Source organism: Aedes aegypti, chromosome 3 (assembly GCF_002204515.2).
Source record: "Aedes aegypti strain LVP_AGWG chromosome 3, AaegL5.0 Primary Assembly, whole genome shotgun sequence".
NCBI classification, from domain to species: Eukaryota; Metazoa; Arthropoda; class Insecta; order Diptera; family Culicidae; genus Aedes; species Aedes aegypti.
The window spans coordinates 277922138-277949339 of NC_035109.1; the positions used below are offsets into that span (position 1 = coordinate 277922138).

General features: G+C 35.3%; 1 protein-coding gene across 2 annotated transcripts; it reads left to right on the forward strand.

Annotated features, from left to right (window-relative positions):
• Positions 1 to 1796: 1796 nt before the first annotated feature.
• LOC5577135 lies at positions 1797 to 3635 on the forward strand. 2 transcript variants are annotated; one of them, XM_021852630.1, is made up of 4 exons: positions 1797 to 2142; positions 2211 to 2387; positions 2444 to 2734; positions 2792 to 3635. In XM_021852630.1, the coding sequence occupies exons 1-4, from the start codon at positions 1812 to 1814 to the stop codon at positions 3484 to 3486; spliced, it is 1494 nt and encodes a 497-aa protein (XP_021708322.1). In that variant the 5' UTR covers positions 1797 to 1811; the 3' UTR covers positions 3487 to 3635. The 2 variants fall into 2 exon arrangements, with proteins under 2 accessions (XP_021708322.1, XP_021708323.1); XM_021852631.1 differs by having other exon boundaries at positions 1797 to 2137; positions 2245 to 2387.
• Positions 3636 to 27202: the final 23567 nt, after the last annotated feature.

Here is a 27202-nt window from a genome sequence, read left to right on the forward strand (position 1 = left end):
GCAGCGTGGGGCTTTTTTGTTGTGGTGGTTTGAAAATTTGATGAAAATATGTTAAAAAATGCTTATATTTGAGAAACTTTTCATGCATTTATATTTTTCAAATGTGTTTCTGAAACATATTGCATGTTGAGGAAGTGTTTTGAATAAGTCCCTGCATTATTTGTCTGGGGCTTTTAGGATCGATCATCAAACTTACATTTTGGAGGACTATCTTTGTTTCGTCCAGGGTTGACCAGGCCCTATGTTGTGTTAATTTTGGTCCCGGAGGGGCAGACGAATAAACGAACGATTTGGCTTTAACGGTAATTTATTGCCCACCACCGAGAGGCAGTGCTCCTGCTCGGTGGGGGATACTACTCGTTACAATCACAACTTACAACTAACATGAATACAGAAAACATGCCTCTTATATACGCTAGAGGTAGTACGGTTGAGAGTAACATTACAATGTAAGCGATGCGCCGACAGCTAGCATCACGCAGCCCAAAGCAACAGCATCAAAGCAATTGGGCTGCTTGCTGCTAGCTGGGGGAGAAAGAGTGAAATTAAATACGCTACTGCGCTGGTGCTGTAACAGAGTGCGCCTAGCAATGAATGGGGAGTCGTTGCGGTGAGCCCGAACAATCTTGAATCCTTAATTTAAACAGTAGAAAAATACTGTTTTATTTAAGAATTGATGACTGAAAGCTTAAAATTCCTCCAATATTTGAGTTACAGTCGATCCTTCACTTATAATTTAAACTATTGGTTTTCAAACGCACGCAAGTCGATTGTCAGATCATTTGATTCCAACCAGTAAGGGTGCCTATATGTGGCGGCCATGACCGTTCGTAAAAATCTGGACAACTGACAGAATTCCACACAAAATTGAAACAAACAACTCCCGTACAGAGATACAATGATAACACTTCATGAGTAAGGATTCAATCCTGGGATTGAATCCCTAGCAAAATTACGCTCACTGAGATTGTAAAATCAGGATTCAAAACGATCCTACTTATTGGGATTTATTCAAAGCATGCTTGTTTGAATCTTGGAGTAGAAGGATGATCTTTAAAGACTGTTTGTGATAGGCTTAGAAACGCCCTTACATAAAATATTGAAAAAGATTTTATCTTCATTTGGTTCCATGCAACGAAAATTACAATATTCACGTCGAAAAACAACAAATAGCCATAACTTTTTCAAATCACAATCAATTTTCATGATATTTGGAGTGAAAATCTCTTACTTGAATAGAATTTGAACCATCATGACATTTATAAGTTTTGTTTTGAATTGAGCTAGAAATCCTAAAAAGAAACTCTTGCCCCACTCGAACTTTTGCCCCACTTTACTCTACGCGTTTCGGAAACTATCCTCCACGGGAGTCGCTGGACAAACGTGGGCAGTTTAGCGGCCAGTATCAAAGCGGTATCTGTTTCAAAAAAAAAGCTCTGCCAATGCCAATTGGTTTAAAATGATATGGTAACAAACACTAGCAATTTTTTCATTCTCTGATAAATATGGAGAAAAATAACATGCACTGAATGAAGAGCACGGGTTATCCAAAGATTAAAAATCTGGTAGCAGATCTGTTGGCAGAAACAACCGAGTGCGACTCTGTAAAATAGAGTAAGTTAGTTCTCAGAAATTGTGGACAAACATCACTTTTCATCGCACAGCAAATTTGTAGTTTTGCTGATTACACTTCCGTTCAGCTACTTTGTCAATTTACGTGTTACATCGATCGTTGAAAAAGATAAAATGCAGATAAGATGCACCGTTAATAGTTCTCTTATCTTCATTTAAATGCAAACCGAAGTCTGGAAATGGCTAGTCACAAGCGAGCATTTGATCGAGTAGCGTTCGAGATGAAACGCAATTTCTGCACTGTGGTACTAATTTTATTCATTGTATGTCTAACATGTGTAGCATCCGTTGAGGAAAACGCTGTAAAATCCAGAGAAAAGCGATCGCCAAAGCCACAGTTTCCGAAATTTATTTTCGGTCAAATAGCCAAATGGATTCCCAAGGTGATAAAACAGGGTGGTCAAGTGGTTGAAAAAGTGGAACAGTTTGTTTCCAAAAATCCTGGAACGGTTGGTGCGGCAGTCGTCGGAGGTGTTGGCGTGGCCACTGTGCTGGGACAGAAACGTCCAAGTATGTATTCAGTACAGATAACAGGTTTACTTGGTTGAGTACCGAATGCGTTGTTTTTCGCCTCTAAGGACCGGGATGCCAAGTGTACATAAGACGATTACAAGAGAGGCAACCCGTTTTCTTCAACATTGGAAGTCCGCGTTCCTTGATGCTCCCGGTAGATGGTAATCTCACCTGGGCTCAGGGAGAGAGGAGTTGGATCGCTTGCCCTCCATCGGAAGGATCACGTAATAGCATACGTGGAAGTAAGCGTACGTCAGTAACAAATGAATTTTGAGTAAACAAAGTTTTCCCGTTTCAGTATATCTGGTATCGGCGGAAATTGAATGCAAGGACGGATATGACTTCGAATATGTACATAACGGTGCTGTGTTCGATATCACACAAGTGCAGTGCGATAACAGGGTGACTGGAAACGTAAAGACAGATGCAGCTCGAGTCCAATGCCCGGGAACACACAAAACAATTGGATTCGATGTGACTTTTCCCACGATTGGGAATCGATTTTTCGATCTTTATCAAATTTGTTTCGATGAACCGTCTGCCACTGCCATCTACACTCATCACACACTAATTGGGAACGAAATTGAACGTAATGAACACTATTTCTCGGCTTGGTACAAACTCTAACCTTAAACTTCATTTGTAGATAAATGCTTTTCGACTAGACCGGACTTCAAGTCTGCTGGTTTTCCACAAGGATTAGCCGTTTCATCAGCTTACAATCAAGAGTCTCAGCTGAATAGACTTGTTGCTCTGTTCGGAGCCGATCCAAATCCATGGGGTTCTGCGGAAGTGTACTACAATTTGAGCTATCTACAGAGGGGACATCTTGTTCCAGATGCCGACCAACTGTTCACCACCTGGCAATGGTCAACCTATTTCTATCTCAACGTCGTTGGCATGTGGGAGCATATCAACAACGGTAACTGGAAGTACTTGGAAAGTAATGTGCGAACACTTGCTCAAAACGCTAAGAAAACCTTGGAAGTCTACACCGGAGTTTATGACACTTTATCCCTATGTTCGCTGTGGGATCATTGTCCGGAATTCACTTTGAGCAATGGACGCATCCCCGTACCAAAATGGCTGTGGAAAGTAGTGAAATCACCGGATTTGAATGCCGCAATTGCTCTGGTTGTCAGCAATAATCCATTCGTTGGCGAAGATCCGATATGCGGTTTGAATGGTGCATCCCACGGGTGGAATTCCTCTATCGTTTCAAATATAACCTACGGCACTGTGAGTTACTGTAGGGTTCAAGATCTGCAAACTGTGGTCGGAAACATTCCACAAGAAGCAATGGCACCGAGCATTTTGTCTTTTGTAGTTTCAACAACCTGATTCTAAGGAATGAAATTAATGAAACAGATGAATCGTTGACGTAATCAATATCAGTAGGACAACCGGAAAAAACTCATGATGACCCTTCTTACTGTAAAAATGAAGCAATTTTATGATATTTTCAAAAATAAATCACATAATTTCTCCAACGTTGTTTTTAATTTTACTTATCTCGATATTTCAAAGACTCGGACGCCATTAGGAATTATTAATTATTTATTTGGTTTTACATTAATTAGCTTGATTCGCTTCTCTGGTCAATCCACCTAGCTCGCTGCGCCCCACGGCTTCTTGTTCCAACCGGATTCGTGATGAACACAATCTTAACAGGGCTGTTTTTCGGCATTCTTGCAATATGCCCTGTCTAGCGTATCTTTCCAGCTTTAACCACCTTCAAACCCAGTATCGCTGTAGCGTTGGGTGAGCTCGTGGTTCATGCTTCGCCGCCACACACTGTTCTCCTGCACGCCGCCGAAGATCGTCCTTAGCACTCGGCGCCCAAAAACCCCAAGAGCTTGCAAGTCCTCCCCGAGCATAGTCCACGTCTCATTCCCGTAGAGGACTACCAGTCTTATGAGTGTTTTGTGCATCGTGCATTTGGTGCGGGGGTGAATCTTTCTTGACCGCAGTTTCTTCTGGAGCCCATAGTAGGCACGACTTCCGCTGATGATGCGCCTTCGTATTTCCCGACTAACATTGTTGTCAGCCGCCAACAAGGATCCGAGGTAGACGAACTCGTCCACCACCTCGAAGGTATCCCCGTCTATCGTGACACTGCTTTCTAGGCGGGCCCTGTCGCGCTCAGTTCCGCCCACCAGCATGCACTTTGTTTTCGACGCATTCACCATTAGCCCAACTCTGGTTGCTTAGCACTTCCTCAGTTATTAACTGAGAGGTTTTTTTTTTTCCCGTTTCAGATAATAATTTTCCGAGGCTTCGATTTCCGATTTTGACGAGTTGGTTTGTGGATTTTCCCGGTGTGGTTGCTTGAAGAGTTGCTGTTCAAGTTATTCGAATTCAAGTTTCCACCTTTTTTCCGTCTCTGTTCATCTCACATTTGATTTTGTTGTTTTATTGATCTTTTTGTTTCCGTTATGGAAACTGATGGGGATGAGGGGGGATCAAAAGATAACTCTGATAATCCTAGTACCACTTTATTGACCAAACCTTTTCGAGTGAAGGTTTACCCTTCTAGTTTCTCTGGACCCTTTGTTGTATATTTTAGAAAAAAAAAGAGAAACCAATAAATGTACTGTTGATTTCCTCAGAGTTTTATAAAAAATATAAATCTGTGAAGGAAATCAAAAAAATTTCTTTGGATAAACTGAGAGCAGTGTTGAGAAACTCGTGAGTACTCACTGAAAACTGCAAACTCACTCACGAGTATGAGTTGTACAGCTTGAACTCTCGCGTGAGTATACTCAGTCGTGAGTTTCAGTTGTACAGCTCATACTCGTGAGTGAGTTTTCGACTAACATTTACTCACTCGTGAGTAATTTTACTCACTTTAAATATTGTAAATATTCTAAAAGCTTGCGAATGGCTCAAATAAATAATAAGTAATAAGTAAGGCTATTCTTGGGGTGACCTTATTCAAATGATAACATGGAAATTTTATTCTAAAAACTATTTGATCCACGCAAAACGTTAGTATAATATGAATTCTTAACACAAGCTGTAATTTATGTTTGGTGTTTCGCTGCGCATGTTGCATCGTAAATGCTCTTTTCTTCTGACGTTACACCTCTACTGGGCCAGATTCTGCTTTTTAGCTTAATGTACTTATGATATGAGCATTTACACATTAATCAACTATGAGCTTTATTTATTTGCCAATTGACTATGTTTTTTATTCTCTACTTTACGATATGCAGCACTACTGCAATAATAAAAACCTGAGACACAGACTCGACAAAACGTATCTGAGTTTCGTGCCAAAACTAATAAGCCGCTGATTGGTCTGCCAAACAGTATTGCCAGCAATATTTTGTGCGACAACTTCAGCACCAGCTTTTCAATTTTCATTTTTTTTCGGTTTTCTGACAACACATAGATCATAAAAGAGGAGCAAAAATCTAACAATAAGTCAGGTGCCACATGTCTTAGATAAAATCGAAGAAGATGTTAAAAAATATTTCAGAAAATTATTTTTAATTTATTTTTTATTCATTTTGGGACTAGATTAAACGTTGAAAATGATACATTTTCAAATGTCTATTCCTTAAACAGCGCTATTGAAAATTCTATATTGAAAAATTATGCAAACATGCTTTTACCACATAACAGTAATGACCAAACAATAATCAGAGGCCCGTATAATGGTTTAATGAGGATAAACTTATCATTCAGCATCTATATAGAAACCAAGCAAAATATAATAAATTCCGAACAATTTTCTGATCAGAAATCTTTATTCGGCAACGTTGCATACAAGTTTTCTAGAACAAACTTGCAAATTACATAAGGTTTGCTGAAAATATTTAAAAGCTAAATTACGTATGAAATGGGCAAGATGCCAATCGCAAACCAAATTTATGTGAGGTACCGCGGGGCAAGTGGGTAAATGGGGTAAGTGAAAATTATTTGTATATTTTACTGAATATATGTATTCACGTTTCAAACTCATGCGTAAACCTTTGAGGCCATTCAGAGCATCGTATCTATCGTAAGATAAGAGAGTCCTGCGATTTTTCAACCATTATTGCATGATAGAGTGAAAGATTGTCTACCTGTCAACTATTACTCCGTTACAAGTTGGCGGCGTGCAATCTTGTATTGATATGTTCAGCAGAAAAAAGTTGCAGAAAATAATTCTCTGTACCACATCTAAGTTGTACTCTCTGACAGTTTTAAACTGACAATAAAAGTTTTGGGATTAATTCGACCTAGACATAAAAATAAATAAATTAGAACACCATCAATTTTCTAATCACGTGGGGCAAGTAAAAAGTATCTCATTAGAGATTGAATTTGTGTTTTTTTTTTAGGTAGCTATTAGTAAACAAGGTTCGCAATTATCGGAACGTGCTTCAAATTCAAGAAACACAATACTCAAAGCGATAAAAGCTATTACTAATCATGGAACTTCTCTAAAAGAGAAGAACGTTGGAAAGGAAAACGTTGATTGAAAAGTTGCAATATAAGAGCACGCACAGGAATCTCATGGAATGTAAATGTAAAGCTAGTCCAAAACTTAGAAATGGGGTATGGGTATATCCACATAAAAAAGAATCCGAATACTATTGAAGGATTCCGTTCCAAAAAATAATTTCTCCTGAAGAGTTATCTTATGTCATATCCGACTTTCTTAGAAACAAATAACGACCGGTGAAAATTTTACAGAGCCGAAACTGAACACAAGAAAATTGAATTGACAAGAATAAAATTTTCTTTGTTTACATGTTACTTACCTATGGAACAGGACGCCTTAACTAATGTTGAAGTTAATAGAAATCGTGAATATAACTAAATTTCAATTTATTGTTCAAAAACTTGTGGAGCAAGTGAAAAGTGACATTTTGCAAAAACTTTTTCTGTATTTTTTTTCATTTTTACATAAAGATCAATTTTAGCATACTGTTTATATTTGGTGGGAGTCAAGTTATAAAATAAAGACGACCTCGTTTATTTCAATTTTAGGTCTTTAGAATTTGAAGAATCTCAACTATACGGTTTCCATTACCCACTTGCCCCACGGTACCTTATTCCATTTTTACTAATACAGTTAACTCTCCCTTACTCGATATTCCGTATCTCGATATCGAGTTAGAGAACCATAGTAAAAGTTGGTTTTCATGGCTAACTCGATGGTCCCTTAGATCTCAGTTGCACTGGTTTTGTGTTCTGTAATTCAATACCTCCCTAGCTCTATGGTCCCTTCAATATCGAGTAAGGGAGAGATGACTGTATTTCAATTCAACTTTGAATATCAATAACATAAACGCGTTCATAAAAAGTTACAGTATTTATTTTATGCCACTAAACGAAATAAATTGGTCTGGAAAGTATTTGAACACAACTGGACTTTCGCCATTATAACTTGTTTATCCATTTTGAAAAACTGGCTCTGAATTCGGTAAAGTTTAAACAACCATACTTTAAAAGTGCATATCACAATACACACTGAAGTCGACAGCAGCTGTAAACTAGACCTGTTCATATTTGAAAAAATGTCTGTAAATCTACCGGTCAAGCAGTATTCCGAATTATCATGCCAAGAACAATGTGTTGTCAAAATTTCAGCTCATTTGATAAAGATTTCAATATGCTTCAAGTTGAAAATGTGTTTTTGAGCTTATATCAAGGTTTGAAAAATCATAACTAGCATTTGGAAAATCAAAACAACTTGCTATTACCACTACTTGATAGCTAATTCTACTCTGTTAAAGTTTGTCGAACACGCTAATAAGATCAAATTGAGTTTTAAAATTGTTTGATCGAGATTTGTTTTCCGCAGTACCCTGAAATCACAGTTTTTTGAATATATATGGTACAAAAACCACACATTGACATTTTTTTTCAGACCATAGTCAATGGGAATAGAACATTGTAAAGCTATGAATTCATTAACCATTAACAGCTTACATGTTACCTAAGGCAATATATTACAAAAAATGCCCAAAGATCGAGCACTGCATCACAACCTGATGATAGTTAAGGCTAAGTAGCCCGTCATTCGTTTTGGTAACAATGATGACTTTTCAGCTTGCATTTCCGTCGTGATAGTTTATATTGACTTGAAAAAGTATCACTGTACGCGCTAACATGCATAAAGTATGCTGATACTTTTTCAGCAGTGCCAGTGCAAAACCAACTGACTATCTTTGATTCGAAATCGTGAGATGAATTAGCAATAATCATCAACGACGCGTACAAATTTCAATGACGGCCTACTTCGCCTTAAATCACGCATGACACATGTACCGACGATTGAATGAATTGAACAAGTTAGTATTGCTTTTTCTTTCCGATTGATGATTGTTTTGATCGCATTTCATTGACGATTCAGAACGATTTGAAAACAATCATCATCATCGACTGAGAAAAAGCAGTGCTAACGTGTTCATTTTTTACATTCCACAAAGCTCACGATGGTGCTCTTTGCTCCTCCACAGCGGATTCACCTATGTGCTTCCTAAGTTACTATTTTTTACAATTTATTTTCGTAAGATAACTTGTAACTTTCAACGGTATTGAGTTATAGATATGTGTAGTCATCATGTTCTGGAAGATAAAAATCCTAAATTTTCATACAGGTATGTTTTTTAGAGAGTACACTTCCTAAAAATAGTGGTTTTCAAGAACCTCGAAGCACAAACCTCAACCAAACTATGTTAAAACTTGCTCCAATCGTAAAACCATGTTCGACAAAAGTTCATAGAATTAAATCAACTACTGTGTAGAGGTATTTTCAATAATTTTTGGTGTTCCGTTCGGTAGTTATGATTTTTTATAGCTTGAAATTATCCTAAAAATACATCATTGATTTGAAGCACACCTAATTTTTCTCCAAATTGATTGAAATTTTGACCAGAAGTTCATTTTAACATGAAAAATCTAAATATTGGTTGACTGGTTGATTTTCCGACATTTTTGAAAATATGAATAGGTCTACTGTAAACACTTTGAATTATTTACATTTAAAGTCATCCACCTAGTATAGAACATACTAATGTACAATTTTATTTTGCTATGGAAATTGGTTACTCACCATACTCACAAAGAGTAACTTGCTCACTCACCGAGAGTAATGACGTCATACTCACTGCGAGTATTACTCTTTACGTGAGTAATACTCGCAGTGAGTTATGACGTCATACTCTCGCGTGAGTTAGAGTAAGGAATGAGTGACTCACAGCGTGAGTATTACACGCAAACGAGTACGGGAGTGAGTATTTTTTTACTCGCGAGCACGAGTTTCCCAACACTGACTGAGAGTAGTTTTTGGATCTCGAGATGATGCTAATGCTCTCTTAGAATCCAAATTATTTTACAATTCCTATCGCGTGTACGCACCTTGTGATGCATGCGAAATTAATGGAATTATTTATGACGAGTCTTTGGACTGTGATGATATAAGAAATCATGGTTCAGGCTTTTTTAGGAACAAATCCATTTCTCCGGTCAAGATTTTGGATTGTGTTCGTTTGTCTAAATTATTCATTGATGGAAATAATTCAAAATATGTACATTCCAATTGCATCAAGATTACGTTTTCTGGATCTGTACTTCCAGATTACGTAATGGTTGATAATGTTATTTTTCACGTGAGACTTTACTATCCAAAGCTCATGGATTGTGATCGATGCCTTTTGTTTGGTCACACTTCTAATTTTTGTTCAAACAAGAAAAAATGTTCTAAATGTGGAGAACTTCATGATTCTTCTACATGTAAAGAGCAATCTGAAGTATGTATTTATTGTAAACACAAACACAATTCTTTAAACGAATGTGTTGTTTACATTGAGAATCAATCGAAATTTAATCAAAAAATTAAAAACAAAAATTCGTTGTCTTATGCTGAAGTTATGAAATCTTCAGACAACACTGCTTCACCAAACACTTTTGAAATTTTATCAAATCATGATGATGATGAATGTCATGAAAATGTTGATAATTATATCTACAAACCTCCTAGCAAAAGAAAAAGAACCATCAATAAAAAGTCCCATCAAAACCAAATGTTTGAACCTCAACCATCTACCTCGTTTGATATAAATTTTCCCCCTTTGAATAACTCTGCTTCAACTAAAAACATACCTGGATTTCGTAAAGTAGAAGTTAACACATCCAATAATAATAGTCAGAATTCAAACAATTCACCGGATGAAAGACATAAGGAAAATTCTGATAATTCAATTCTGGGCATTTTAGAGGAAATAATAGATTTTTTGGGATTAAGTGAATTTTGGAAAAAAATAATCAAAATGTTTTTACCTATTTTGGCTTCCTTTTTAAATAAATTGAATTCATTTGGACCCCTCATTTCTTCACTATTTTCGTCGTAATGGCTTCTATAAGTATCAATAACATGAACATTTTACAATGGAATTGCCGCAGTATCATTCCCAAAATTGATAGATTAAAAGCACTTATTAACAGCCATAATATAGATTTGTTTTGCCTAAATGAAACATGGCTAACTACATCAAAATTCTTTCGCATTCCAAAATTTAATATAATTCGAAAAGATAGGGATTCTACATATGGAGGAGTACTTATTGGAATTCATGACGATATTGAATTTAAGTATTTAGATTCAACATTGCATTCGCAAATTGAATACGTTGCTGTTTCTATTAAAAGAGAAAATTGTGAATTTTCTATTATTTGTTTTTATATCCCACCTAATGTCAGTTTTTCGTTGTCGCAAATTAAAAGTATTTTAAATGAAATTCCTCCTCCATTTTACATATTAGGTGATTTTAATGCACATAATTTTGCTTGGGGTAGCGACAAAACAGATGGTAGAGGTTCATTAATTATGGATTTAATTGATGAATTAAACTTACACATTCTCAATGATGGATCTTTTACTAGGATTGTTGTACCACCCAATAAACCTTATTGTATTGATTTATCTCTTTGTTCTAATAGTTTATCAATGAAATCTTCTTGGATAACTATTGATGATCCTAATGGTAGTGATCATTTACCAATTTTAATTGAAACTCAAAATCCTGCTCGCGGTAATTTATTACACGATTCTCATGTTCCTGACCTTTGTCAAAATGTTAATTGGACAAAATTTTCTGATCTTATATCCTTTTCCTTAATTTATATTAACAATCTGGATTCTCCAATTGAAAATTACAATAATTTTTCAAAATTACTAATTGATTGCTTGCGTAAATTTCAAACCAAAAAAATGGTGGGTCATAATAAAAAAAGCGTCCATGTTTTTGGTGGGATAATGAATGTTCCCTTGCTCTAAAAACAAAATCAGATGCTTTTAAAATTTTTCGCAGATCAGGCTCCAGAAATGATTATTTTTTGTATTGTAAAGCTGAAGCATTGTTCATTAGACTTACTAAATCCAAGAAAAGAAATTATTGGAAAAATTTTGTCCAAAATCTTGATCAGGAAACATCATTATCTACTTTGTGGTCAGTTGCAAGAAATTTAAGGAACTATGATTCGACTGTTCTTACTGTTTTGGAATATTCTGAAAAATGGATAGAGGAGTTTGCATCTAAAATTTGCCCTGATTTTGTTCCTAAATCCATCAAGTTTAAAAATAGAAGTCAAAATCATTTTCCTGAACTTTGTAATCCACTTTCATTAGCTGAATTTAATTTGGCATTGTCAATTACTAAAAACACAGCTCCAGGAATTGATAACATTAAATTTATTGTTTTGAAAAATTTACCTGATGAAGGAATTTACTTTCAATATATAATGATTTCTTATCTCAAAATATAATTCCCTTTGAATCGCGTTTAATCAAAGTCATCAGCATTCTTAAACCTGGTAGAGATCCTTCATTAGCTGATAGTAGGAGACCGATAAGTTTGTTATCATGTTTACGAAAACTTTTAGAAAGAATGATATTAAATCGTCTTGAACTATGGGCAGAGAACAATAACATTTTTTCATCTTCTCAATTTGGATTTAGAAGAGGTCGTGGCACTCGTGACTGTGTTTCACTTTTGGCTTCACAAATTCAACTATCGTTTAATAAAAAACAGATGTAGTTTCCACTTTTCTTGATGTTTCTGGAGCCTATGATTCTGTACTTATTGAATTACTTTTCGAAAAGATGAATCATTTAAAAATTCCAAATTTAATCGCCAGTTTCATTTACAATTTATTTTCTTTTAAAATTATGAATTTTTTTCACAATGGATACTCAAAATTATCAAGATATAGTTTTTTTGGACTTCCACAAGGTTCTAGTTTGAGTCCGTTTTTATACAACTTGTTCACCAGGGATATTGCATCAATTATTCCAAATGGTTGTTATTTGCTTCAATTTGCCGATGATAATGTTATTTCTATTAGCGGCAAAAATAGAGAAGTTATTAGACATTTTATGCAATGTGCTTTGAATAATATTGATTCATGGGCTCATGAGAATGGTTTTTCATTTTCAGTTCAAAAAACTAAATATATCATATTTTCAAGAAAGCATTCTAATATAACTATTAACTTGTACCTTAATGGAATTGAAATTGAACAAGTTGATGAGTATAAATATCTTGGTATATGGTTTGATTTCAAATTGAATTGGAACATTCATATTAAACAAATTCAAAAAACATGTTCGAAAAGAATTAATTTTCTTCGCACAATCACAGGTACTTGGTGGGGTGCAGTTCGTGTTCAAACTTCGTTGTGATCAGGCGTATATAGTACGCACAAAAGTATAGATCTGAAGGTGTTTTCAAAGTTGTATTGTTCAGCTTATTGCTGTCGAGGTGTAGTGTGGGAAGGCTACGAATAGGAAAATGGCAGATATGGAACTGAGAACAAATTCTTTGAGGCTGCGCTTTGAGCGAGGAGACCCGGAACCGACGGACATGGATATTTTTTCCTTTATGAAGGAAAAAATGGCGTTGAAGTGTGACAGTCTACTGTCGATGTATAAAGAGAAATTCAAGAAGGAAGAGGACGCACAGCGGGCGCTAATGCGTTTGCCCAGTGTCATGGAGTTTCACTACAACAAGTACCAGAGTGCTAATGTGAAGCTTTCGATGGCAAACGCCATTGTACGATACATTCGGCTATTCAATCTCCCGCCGGAGGTGGAAGACCTGGAGATTCAAAAGGTCATGGCTAAGTATGGAAAAGTTATTCGGATGGTAAGGGAAAAATATGCGGAGGATACTGGTTTTCCAATCTGGACATCGGTAAGAGGTGTATACGTCGAGCTCAAGGACAACGTTGAAATTCCCGGTACTGTACTAGTCAAGAATTTGCGTGCCCGGATTTTTTATGATGGATTGGTCAACAAATGTTATCGGTGTGGTAGTACTGATCACATAAAAGCCGAATTCCCACAACGGAAAACGGTGAACGATCGTCTCCAGGCAGCAGGGCCGTCGAGCTACAGTGACGCACTCACTGCTGGAGGAAGATGGACGAAGAAGCGAGAGCCAGCACGCACAAATGAAGATGTTGGCAGCACAGCAACGCACTCAGGAGAAAATCAAAACGTACAACTACATTTCACGTCACTGCCGGTGGCAGCAAACTACCATGCGCCACCGTCGGATCATTCAACGAAAGCGAAAGAGAAGGTAGAGAGACAAACTATTCCCGGCGGCACGATGACGCTGTCTCAACGTCAAGCGATGCAGAGCGAAGAGAGAATCAGCGAGCGTAGCAGTGAGAATACAACCACAACGACGAACGATCAACCGTGCGTTCCCACCACTTCTACATGTGGCGGAGGTGTAGAGCGGGGCGATGGTGACACACAAAGATCGGAAAGTGAGACACCAAGCGTTCCCAACACAGCAGCGGGCGAGCAATGGAAGGTAAAAACAAAACGCGGCAGGAAGCAGACAGGGAAAGAGAAAGGCAGAAAAGATTCTGAATCGGAGCACTCAACAACGGAATCGGAACATCAAATCGACAGCAATAGACAAAGCGGATGCGGGGAAAAGGGGGTGACGACGAGAAATAAAGCGAGACAACAAAAGAGATGTAAGGTAGGTGAAGTTTCCGGAGTATTGGATGCATCACAGTTCAGCGAGAGCAGTAGTCAGGTTGAGACTATGGAAGAGATGGTAGCGAGAGTGGTAGAACATTGAAAAGAGAGCAGATTGTTAACAGGTACTTGTTACGGGACTTTATTTTCAACAATGACCTTGATGTGATATTGTTACAAGAAGTTTGCTTTACGAATTTTTCTTTTGTTCCATCTTATATTCCGTATGTGAATGTGAGTGAACATGGTTCTGGGACTGCCATTCTGATTAGAAATACATTTGAAGTGGGACAGCCGTTGCTAAGCTTGGATGGAAGAATATCTTCTGTAATAGTGAACGGGATAGATTTCGTAAACATCTACGGCTTTTCTGGATCGAACCGTAGAAAAGAACGGGAAAACTTATTCTTAAATGATCTTGTTCCCCACCTCGGCAAAGCGGGCATAACTGCTAATGTTGTAGGTGGTGACTTCAATTGTATTGTAGATGGGACTGATTGCGTTGGGGAAAACATAAACTATAGCCCGGGGCTTACAAACCTCATAGATTCGTTCAAATGGAAAGATGTAGCGCTGGTTCTTAAAAAGAAAGAATTTACTTTTCATCGTGGATCGTCAGCTTCCAGGCTTGATAGATTTTATGCATCGGTCAATATCATGGACCGTGTGAAAGATTTCAAGACAATTCCGGTACCCTTTTCAGACCACTGCGGAATTGCCATGAAAATAGGAATTTGTCCAAATACGATAGTTTCCAAAGGTAGAGGATACTGGAAGGTAAATAGCACAATTCTCATGGATGATGATGTAGCCCGAGATTTTGAAAATAACTACGAGATTTGGAAGCATAGAAATCAGTATGTACATAATAAATGCGAATGGTGGAATAGTATATTTAAAATTAAGTGTAAACAGTTTTATAGAACTAAGAGCTGGGAGCTAAATAGCAGGATTTTTACAGAAAAAAGCTACTTTCAAAGTAAGTTGAATGAATGGATGAACAAGCAGAATAACGGTGAGGACACTCTTCTTAATGTTAGAATGATCAAATCTAGGTTGCTTGAAATAGAAACCAACAGATTGAAGCATTTCGGAAACACCATGAATGAATTTACATTGGTACAGGGAGAGATGATCAATATATATCAAATTGCAGCTCAGATCAAGCGTTCAGAGCACAGTAGCGGATTTAAATTATCTAAAGATGGTTCCATGATTGTGGATATCAGGGAACTCAAGAAAGAGGTTTTCGAATATTACACAGAGCGGTTCAAAATGGATGAAAGTGCAGGATTTCCAAACAACATCAATGATCCCCTCAACAGTATTAACAACTCACTGAATGATGACGACAGAGAACACTTAGCGCGGCCAATCACAATTATTGAATTGGAAAGGGTACTCAAACTTTGCTCGAAAAAGAAATCGCCAGGCCCAGATGGATTGACCTATGAATTTTATTTGAAAAATTTTGATGTTATTAAGCAGGACCTACTGCAAATTTTCAATCTTTATTTATCTGGCACCTTTTGTCCCCCAAAAGGCTTTTCAGATGGGATTATCACACTTGTTCCCAAGAAAGGGAGTAACAGTAGGTCATTAGATGATTACAGACCAATTTCTCTAATGAACTGTGACTACAAGCTGTTTATGAAAATCATTGTGGAAAGAATATCACCTGTTTTAGATAAACTACTCTCTGAGGGACAGTCTGCTTGCGTGAAAAACAAATCTTGTATGAATAATTTGAAAGATCTTCGTCGAATGCTGACTAAATCTTGTGAGAACAAACGATTCAAGGGTTGTCTTGTCAGTATTGACTTGAACAAGGCTTTTGATAGAGTTGATCATGAATATTTGTGGAAGGTTTTGGAGAAGTTCGGCTTCCCCCAAACAATTGTTCAATGTATTAGAAATGTGTACAGTATTGCGGTTTCCAGAGTCCAGATCAATGGATTTCTTATAAATGAGATCAAGATAAACAGCTCTGTCAGACAAGGATGTCCCCTAAGTATGATTCTTTTTGTTTTATACATTGAACCATTGATAAGAAGAGTTTCAGAAAGTATAACAGGATTTCTAGTTTACGATAAATTTTTAAAAGTAATTGTTTTCGCTGACGACTTTAACATAATTATTAGAAATGACGATGAGTTTGATCAACTTTTGAGTATATTCGATGAATATGCAATACTTGCTAAAATAAGAATAAATCTGAGTAAATCTGAATATATGAGATTTAATCAAGTAAGAATGGGACCACACAAGATTCGAGAAGTAGATAGCCTGAAAATTTTAGGAATAACGTTTTGTAGAAGTTGGTATTTGACGGTAAACACTAATTATAATAGAGTGATAAATAATACAAAACACTCATTGAGTAGACATTACATAAGAAATTTGAATTTGTATCAGAAATGTTGGATTTTAAACATATTTATTCTATCAAAGGTTTGGTACTTAGCACAAATTTTCCCTCCCTTAAACAAACACATAGCGCAGCTCAAATCTATTTGCGGAAAGTTTTTATGGAGTGGGTTTATCTTTAAAATCGAGAGAAACCAGATGTATCTTGATTACATGAAAGGAGGTTTGAATTTGATTGATCCGGAGGCGAAAATTAAAGCTTTATTTTTGAGGAACATCCTGTATAACCCAGATGGAGGTGATACAACAGTAGAAGAAAAATATTTACTAGAAATGAGAGAAACACAAACACAAAGACTAACAAAAAACGCAAGGGAATGGATTCAGGAAGGGAAATGTTGAAAGAACGATTTAATTATAACAGTACAAGGCATTTGTATAATTATTTTGTAAGTTTGAAAAACTGCACTCCTAAAGTAGAGCAAAACATTAATATCAATTGGGCAGGAATATGGGAAAACATAAATATGAGATTTATTTCAACCGACATAAGATCAATGGTCTTTTGTTTTGTTAATGACATCATTACAAATGGCAAGAAACTCTCGGCTTATAACATTCGCAGTAGCCAAGGAAATTGTCGCAGGTGTGGAATCGCAGATAGTAATTTTCATCGATTTAAAGGATGTCCAAAAGCGAAGATCATTTGGGAATGGTGCAGTTCGATTGTTCAAACGCGTTATAAAATAAGTGTAGTTGATTTGGAGGATCTTCTTCCGTTTTCGATATGTAAATCATCGCAGCAACAAAAAGCTGCTTTGTGGCTGACCATGAAAGTGATTTCATTCAATTTGACATTTTCAGAACCATCACTATTTGTTTTCAAAAAGGAGATAAGGGAAGAAAGGTGGAACAACAGAAAATTTTTTGCTTCGGAATTCGGATCAAATTTGAACATATGCTAACTGTTAACAATCGTAGATGTACTTAAGTTAAGTAGTGTTAAGCAATAAGAAGTTTGTAACTCAAATCCTGTTTCAATAAAAAAAAAAAAAAATCCATCTGATTTAATAACGCTTTATAAAACTACTATACGTTCAGTTATGGAATATGGTTGCTTCGCTTTTGGAAGTGCTGCAAATACATATTTTGTTAAACTTGAAAAAATACAATTTCGTTGTTTGAGAATTTGTTTGAAACTTATGAATTCAACTCATACTCAATCAACTGAAGTTCTTACCGGCATTGTTCCTCTCAAAATTCGTTTTCAAGAACTAAATTGCAAATTTTTGATTAATTGTTTCTCAAGTAATCATCCAATTATCAACATTTTGAAGTCCCTATTTGAAATTAACCCGACGAGTAAAATATTAGAATTTATTTTTTTTATCAGAATTAGTCGCTTTATACTTTGCTTGCAACTTGATTAAGGAGTGTCCACCAAATATTTATATTGTTTGTTCTGACAGCTTGAGTTGTCTTCATGCTTTGAACACCATTTCTTTTAATTTCAAAACTCATTTTATATTATTTATGTTGTAACAACTTTTATTTGACTTACACTCTCAGGGATTTATCATAAAAATAATATGGATCCCCTCCCATTGCAAAATTTATGGTAATGAACAGGCTGATTTATTGGCTAAATTTGGTGTTGCTCGGGGGCTTATTTATAACCGTGACATTTCTTCTTCTGAATATTATCCCCAATTAAAAGAATATTCCATTAGTAAATGGCAAATTTGTTGGAATTCTAGCGACAAAGGAAGATGGTGTTATTCAATTTGTCCTAAGGTCAGTCACTTTCCTTGGTTTAAGAATATACCAGGTAGTAGAAATTTTATTTGCTCTTTTTCACGACTGATATCAAATCATTATTTGTGTAACAGTCATTTATATCGTATCAATATTAAAGATTCCAATTTGTGTGAGTGTGGAATCTCGTATGAAGACATTGATCATATTGTACTTCAATGTTCAAGATATATTTTACCGAGAGAAAAATTATTTAGTAATATAATCAATTTTGGTCATCCAATTCCTGTTTCTATTCGGGATATATTGGGTACAAAGTACTACCCTATACTTAAACTCTTATATCAATTTTTAATTGAGATCTCATGTATTGTTTGATACTCGTTTTTTTGTATTTTTTTTTTTATTTTCAGATATCAAGATGATGATTGGATACCAAAATGATGTTTAGTAAACCCCCTCCCTCATCCCATTTTCAAGATATCAATACACTCTCAAATCTACATTATATTGCAGTATATGGCTCTTTTATGGTTTTTGTTTTACCGTATGAGCCTTTAGTTTTAGTTTGTTTTTGTTTTGTAACGTTATAAGAAAAGATAAAGAGGTTTTGTGCCTCTTTGAGAAAGATTTCGAAAGGAAATCACTCAAAGGGGTTTTTCCCTCTTTCAAAATTATTGGTTAAAATAAATAAATAAATAGATAAATAAATAACTGAGAGCTTTCTTTGCCGATTGACCATTTTTGCATGTGTTTATCGTGTGGCAGGTACGAAAATACTCTATGCCCTGGGAATCGAGAAAATTTCTTTTACGAAAAGATCCTCGCCCAGCGGGATACGAACACACGACCCTCAGCATGGTCATGCTGAATAGCTGCGCGTTTACCGCTACGGCTATCTGGACCCTGGGTGAACAAATCTGCTACCATTAAAAAATTTCTGCCAATAATTACCAAGTTGTCCGCGAAGCAAACAAATTGTCCGGATCTCGTGAAAATCGTGCCTCGACTGTTAAGTCCGCACCTTGCCAGTGGCCTTGTTGTTTTCGAGCTGTTTAATGGCATCCTTAACTTCCCCCATCGTGGGAGCTGGTTGGTTTCTACTGTCCGCTGTCCTGACCTTCTGTGCTGGTGCTCTCTGTCCCATTCAGTTGTTCATTATGGCAATTCAAATTTTAAAAATGTTTGAAAATCTTATCTTCCATATGCTCCTTACCATTCTTACCATAAAAATAGTGTTCTAGGAAATTTTCAGCTTTCTATGTGTTGATTCAAAGGTGGCCCAAAGACAATGTAGTTCTATATAGAAATTAATATGGAGAAGTTTTGAGAAATGTTCCAAACACGCTAGTACTGCAATGTAAGTAGAAACTTATAATCCCGTACTGAAAACTCATTCTTCAAACCTTAATGAAGGATATTGCTACTCCTTATTTTAATTTCTAGCAAGATTCAACGATTAAATGAATATTTCATACTTGATTGTTTTCCAGGAATTGATGTGGATGGAAATCCTCAACTACGAATCTTCAGAAACTTTCAAAATGATTCTAACAAATATTTCTTCATGGATTCCTCGAAGAAACAGTATTCGTCAACATTTATCTGGAATTTTGCCTTGGATACCTGCTCGATTCCTACAATGTATTTGTCATGTTCCATGTAAAGACGTTCAAGCATAGTTCCAGATTTTTAAAATGGATTTTTCTAGTGATTTCTTTGTAATAGTAGAAAATTTCTAGAATATTTTAGACTTAACTTTTGGTAGATTTCACTAGGTTCCTGGTAAGATCTTAGTAAATTTATTTGAAGAACTAATGACGGGATTGAAGAAATTCAATTCTTCAATGTTTCAATAAACAGAACCTTTTATGAGATTTTCGACCGATATTCAACAAGATTTTTCAAAAGTTCCTTGCAGAAATCTCCTTCCAACCTTCCTTCTTAGAAGCAAATTAGAGAAAGTTTTTTAAAATATTGAAAAAAGCTTGTAGCGGGAAAGCTTGGTGAATACATTACCTAACTAAGGAAAATTTATTTGCGGATTCTTGTGGAGCTTTAAAGTGAAACCATTTTTTTAATATTTATGAAAATATTATGGGTTGGTTTTTGATGAAATCTGCATCGTAGTCCTTGTTGAAAAAACTGTGATGATTGTTTTTTGTTGAGGAATCCTATAAACTAGCTAATTTTAAGTTGTTTTGCAGTTTCTCAATGACAAAGTAACGTAACGTATAGATTTCTAATAACCTTAGATGACCAGATGATCTTGGAAGAATTCTTTCATAATCTGTAATGAATTACAGATGAAACATTCGGGTGTGTCTACCACGGATATCTGTTGTTTCATTATGTTTTTTTTAATATTTTCATAATTTTTCGTTTTGGTATCATCCACTTTCAGACCGCGAAATGTTTGTTAAACTTCTAAGGGGTTCTCAGCTTAAAAAAGTTGGGAATTACTGTTTCAAAAAGTGTGTCGCCTATGTCACCATATGTAAAATTTCATTAAAATGGTAATAATGAACTACCGTAATTTCGGGTGAAATTGATCATTTTTCACTGTTTTCTTGGTATCCTTTCTAAAATGTTATCAATATCATACTTCTAAATGCAGGAAAACAATTACGACGGTGAACCTCATTGGCTCATGCACCGACATTTTTTGACAAATGTGATGTTAGTGACAAAGATCTTGTCTAAAATTAAAAACCGGGGAATCCCATTTCGGGGTGAAATTGATCACTTATAAAGACAAAGACAATTTCCAAAGGATTTCCCTACTTTGTTGCAGAAAATTGAATTTTTCAAAAAAAAAAAAACGAGCAAATTGGTAAGAGTTTTGATAGTAAAATTGTTTTGGAGATATATTGTTAGCATCCTCACAAACTTTCAGGTTTACACCATGTCCAAATCTTTGTTTAGAACTAGAAGTTTATAGATGATGATCATCTCCACATTAAACTTGATTCTAGAATTTTACATTAATTTTATATAAATAAACATTCTGTGGCACAAATAACTTCACATTACACAATGAGACATTATTTAAGGCAAACAACGTTCATTTACTATAGGTTGCACTGAGCTTGGTGCATTATTAGTAAGAAATAAAATCGCGTGACACGGTGATTAATTTCACTCTACTAATCAATTACACCCGAACTTACGGTACAATTAAACTTCTATGACTATGTATCGACTCATAGAACTACAGTCGACTCTCCATAACTCGATATTCAAGGGACCATCGACTTATAGAATTATCGAGTTATAGAATTTACCGACACAAAAAAATCTCAAAATCTAAGGAACAAATTCCTGTATTTCCAAAACATATTTGATCACTTCTGTAAGAAAGTTATTTGATTTGATTTATTGTATTTAACAAACCATTATTTGAAAACTTTTTTTTGGCATGTTAAAAAATCACAATATTTTTACTGATAATATATTTTTTATTTTCATGCTCTTAAACTTTTATTACAAATTGCAAGTATTTATTCACCTCCTTACGCGAAATAATCCAAGTTTCCCCGAAAAAAAAGTATTTTAAAACATATATCGAGTTATGGAGGGAAATTTACCTCTCACGTGACATCGACTAGTGGAGATATCGAGTTATAGAAATATCGACTTATGGAGAGCACGATGTATGGAAATATGAAGGGACCGAAAAATCCATCGAGTTATAGAGTATATCGAGTTATAGAATATCGAGTTATGGAGAGTCGACTGTATACTCAAAACTAAATTTACTAGTTAATATGATGGTCCCTAGAGACAGCATTACAAAGGGTATCCATTCCATGACTTGATATCTCCATGTGTCGATGCATGATCCCTACAATCGAGTCGAGGAGATATGCCTGACGGAGAGTATTTCAATTGCTACACATTGATTTATCCTATGATAGCTGGAAGATTTCTTCCAAGAAGTTTTTACCTAAACAAATATCCCAAGAGTTCCTCCATGCAAGAGTATCACAGACAAATTCGGAAGATATTCTTCTAAAGCAAACTTCAAGAATCCCCCAGATATTTTTTAATGATCTTCGTTGATTTTTTCACGATATTTTCATACGGTCCTTTCATGAAAACTCCTGTAAAGATCCTCACAGGTATTTTATCAGCATATTCTTTAAGTATTCTCTCGGGTTTTGCTTCAGGATTTACTTTTCAAATTTTTTCTAGAAATCCTAGGAAAAATATCATACATAACATAAATACTCATTATTTATTTTTTAATAAAGCTTTAACTTAAACTTCAAAGATGGCACCTACGAGAACTCTTCTGCATATTCATTAGATTTCTTTCATGCATTCCCTCTTGACCTCATTTAAGTGTTTTATCCGTAATTCCGATAAGAAATTAAGGCGTCTCAAAAATATATTTTCATGACATTTTTTCTAGAAATCGTAATTGATATGTAACCTTAGATAATTCAAAAATATGTTTGGGATTACCTCTGAAATATACTCTGAAAACTCAGAGATTCCCTCAGACATTTCTCCAAATTTCCTACTGTATTTTTCAACACATCTTCAATACATCTTCAACAAACTTATTTTTTTATAATAACTCTGAAAAATTCCCAGAAACTTCTAAGATTATCGAAAGGTTCCTACAGGAAATATTCCAAAAAGTTTCAAAAGATGTCATAATTATTTAACTTGTGTCATCTCCAAGCATTTCCTTAGGTAATAATTATTCAAAGTGATTTGCTTTAAACATTTTTAAAATTCCTTTCTAAAGAATTCCATCACAAATACCTCTTGAGTTATTTTTTAATTAAGCAGAACAACTCCACTGATTGGAATTTCGTTTAGGAATTTTCCCATTATATTTGTTCCAGCATTCCCTCCCGCCTCATTCTAAGAATAACTCTAGGTATTATATAAAATGCAGAAACGTCTCCAGGAAATTGTTTTGATGTCTTCCCAAAAAGTTCCCCAAATATTTTTCTATAGAATTCGGAAACTTTCAAGAGTTCCTTCGCAAAATATAAATCGAGGATTTAGCCTCAAGGGTGTGAACTAGTGGATACAATTTGATTTCATACATAAATTTCATTTGAAACGTATCGCATTGATTTGTTAAGGAATTGATACAGCAATTTCTCCTAGAATAGGTCTTACGGCTCCAAGCATTTAAACATAAATTCTTTCGACGATGCATAAAGAATAATTTCTGAGATTTCGTGAGGACTTTTGCAAACGCTTATCTCCAATTTTACGATCCTTTTTCTTTGAATACCTTTTAGAACACTAACAAGTCATCTGAATAATTCAAAAGAAGAATTTTAACCTGTAGCTTTCTGGAATTCACAAGTTCCTGCGAAAGATATTAGAATAAACCCTGAAAAACGCTTAGATGAGCATTAGATGCATTCTTCGGAAATTTATGCAGATACATATATCTAAAATTCCAAAGCAGTATTCAAATTTGACATAATTTATGTAGGGGACAATAAGAGTTGATGTAGGGGACGCTGGAGTTATTACTTAGAGATATTTATGTAAGAACCTTTGATAAAATGCTAGATGGATTTTAAGGAAAATTTTAGGCCAAATTCTAAGAATGCAAGTTAGCGGAAGGTGCAACCAAAAACAAATCCTAGAAACACTCTTCTAGCTGTCATCTGGCTATCAATCCATATAAGTGAAGGAATACTTGCGAGATGCCTAAAGAGGAAGTTACTCATGTAAGAAATGACAGTAGAATCTATCTTAGGCGATTCTTGGATGAACTGTATGGAATCCCCATATTCGATCTGGCATTTTCCAATGCGTTAGATGGACTCGTTACTCAGCCAACAAATTGAACCAAGATGTGTTAAGGACTCCACTTTTCTCATCGTAAAAGGAAACAAAAATCGTGGATAACCATCATAGTTTAACTTTAGTATGGACCTTGGGTCTTTTACGACCCACCCAAATTCAAATCAATGTAACTTTTGATTTGAATAACCCAGCAATTTAAAATTTTGTGACAATTATTTTTTTTATGAGAAATTTTATTTTTGCGAGAACAAAAGTTTTGAATGAGCCCTGGGGGAGCTTCCTTAAAAAAAAGGTACAAATTGTGACTTGGGGTTGTTTTCGACCCGAAATTCAAACGGATTGAAAAAATCAGTGTAGTGACCGAATTTAGTTCTGTTGGGCTTAAATAAAAGGCACACATGTCTGGTTTCCAAAACCCCCCCGGAGATCCGGATCTGGTCACTGTAGTTTCGTAACTGCACAGCAAAAATTTGTTAATATTAATATTTTTTTTTATCAAACTTCTTTGTCTAAATTATTGAACTTAAGTTTTAAAATGATGATGCAGCTCCAAAACATTAATATAATATGAACAAAAAATTATTATCAAATTATTGAATTTACTAAGACATTTTTAATAACTGTTTGACAATCAAACAGATTATTTTAAGGTTTAAATATTTATGTGAGTATTATATTATATTCTTTTCCGAGCTATTTTATTTATAAATAATCAAATTTAAAGTTCAGTAAGTTAAATAAAAATCAATGCTTTATCGGCTTGGAAAATATTGTTTGTCCATTTGTTAACAAGACATAGCATCAACCGTTCTAGTTTAATTCATATTTTCTGTTAGAGCTTTAATTCCTCAAAAGAATATAATATGTTCATTAAGGCAAATATTAACGTTATTATAGTAAAACTAAATATATATTCAGTGCGTTTAATGTTGCAGAAGATTTCCACTCAACGATTTGTTTTGATATATCAATGTCCTTGTTGGAAAAGCCTGGATGATAATGAGGACATCAAAATTCAGTGTTATCCTTAATTTGTTAATTGTTCTATCTATAAGTTTTCTATATCACTCGATAATTCAGGAAAAGGCAGCGTGCATTTATTACGCAACGCTAAAATTGACAATTTTTGGACCCCCTCCGCCTCGTCCGTAACGCTTTTTGTATAAATAATTTCAATTTTTTGTATGATCCGTAACGCTTGAGCCAACTCCCCCCTCCCCCTCCCCCTAGAGCGTTACGTAATTAGTGGACGTCGCCAAAGAGCATTTTTATTATTTCATTCTTTTATAATGAGTTGTTTAAGAATATTTCAGTATGGGTGACGTTGTTGAAGTTTAGTTGAAATATAAGTAAAGGTGATTGTATAAAAATAGCTGGTTTTTGAAACATTCCAAATATTACAATTGTTATTGTTTCTCTATCTAGTAACTGATTGGTGAATGGATTTTAATTTAGAAAATAATGACGGAGATCCATTCCAATTTAGGGAATTTTGTTGATCATATTCACTAAAATCTGTTTCTTCACCACGAATAATTAAAAGTAAAATCCTCTTATTTTAAACCCTTACTCATTGCTGGTAGTTTTATCAATCCGAACAAGATTTTTATCTTTTTCTATATTTTCAGCTGTAAACTTGTTCTACGTTTTAACAATAGCAAAAGTACTACAACCTAACCTAACCTAAATTTAACCAAATTAAATTTGTACTGGGAATCAAACAATCTCTAAGGAAAACGAATAAAAATAATGAATGGGGGGGGGGGGTGGTGGTGCTTGATATGCTACGTATTTTCCAAGGGGGTATCAGCATTTGTGACTAAATGCTACGAGGGGAGAGGGGGTGTAAAAAATCAGCGAAAAATGCTACGTCATTTATGGACGGCCCCTTACCATAATAAACTTATTCCCAAATATATTGAACCATTTGTTTATTCATCGCCATTTCACCATTTCAAATTAAGTACCTTGATCCGGGGGCAAATTGATCACTATTTTACAACTTTTTGTTATGTTCTCTCCTGAAACTGAGATATTGTGAAATTAATTTCGACAAAATCAGTACTTCATAGATCTTTATCAGTAGATGTAATCGTTTTTTTTATAAAAGCATTCAATTATAACATTAAATATCCAATGGTGCCTATAAAGTAACGTGATTCTACGTATCGTAGCAAACTACTCAAAAATACACATTATAGAAACGAAAAATATAATGTCAACGAACTAATGAAAAAACAGAATTTAATGCTTCACTCTGAATGCCAAGGTCGTAAATACCTTCATATATTTTTTGAACAGAAACTTTTACCATAGCTAATGTTCTGTACATCTTCGTTAAACTTTGGCTTAGGAAATCGACTGGAATTTTCAAAGAAAATGTTCCTCAACTAGGTTTAGAATATAATCATCAGTATCTCGATTCACTATCCACCGTTTCTCTCTATCAGCTCCCTTGTAGCCCCATCATAATTCATCGTTCATCTTTCACAACATCGTTAATAATCCATATTCATGTCCATTTGCTTGTTCGATTACTAACACACTCCAAAGTGCTTCATCCAATATGTGCGCTGAGCTGAGTGCAGCTTACATTTATGCTTGTCATCTTATGATTCCAACAGCACGTGGTCCATTGTTAGGGGCCATTGTCTGAGAGCGAGCCTAATTTGAATAAAAGCTGCTTCGAAGAGGCGTAGCAATTGAAAAATGAGCATAGATTTTGTAGCTTCAACAACAAATTCATTGGTCCGGTGCATGCCGTTGTTCAGATTTCAATTGCAGTATGAATTTCACATCAATACCGTCATAAAGTGGATATTCTTCCCTGATGCTGGATGGAAGTATCAATGCTACAGTTCAATGGCCTTCCCTCTCAAGCTCAGGTATCTGTTATGACTCCACGCCTTACTCGTCCGGACATCACACAATAGATCGGGTGTGAAGTTATCTAAACTCTCGACACCTTTCGTTGAATTGAACCGTTTTGTTTGGGTTTTCTCCTAGGAGAAGACCCTTATACGCATGTCCCCTTAGCTCGCATCCATCAGCAAGTGTTGTTGTTTTTTCTCGAAAATAGGAATACCGTTTCCAAAAATGCTTTTGACGCCTGTTTCATTGTGTTGTTTTTATTTTCGATATTTTTTCGGCGCTCGAAGG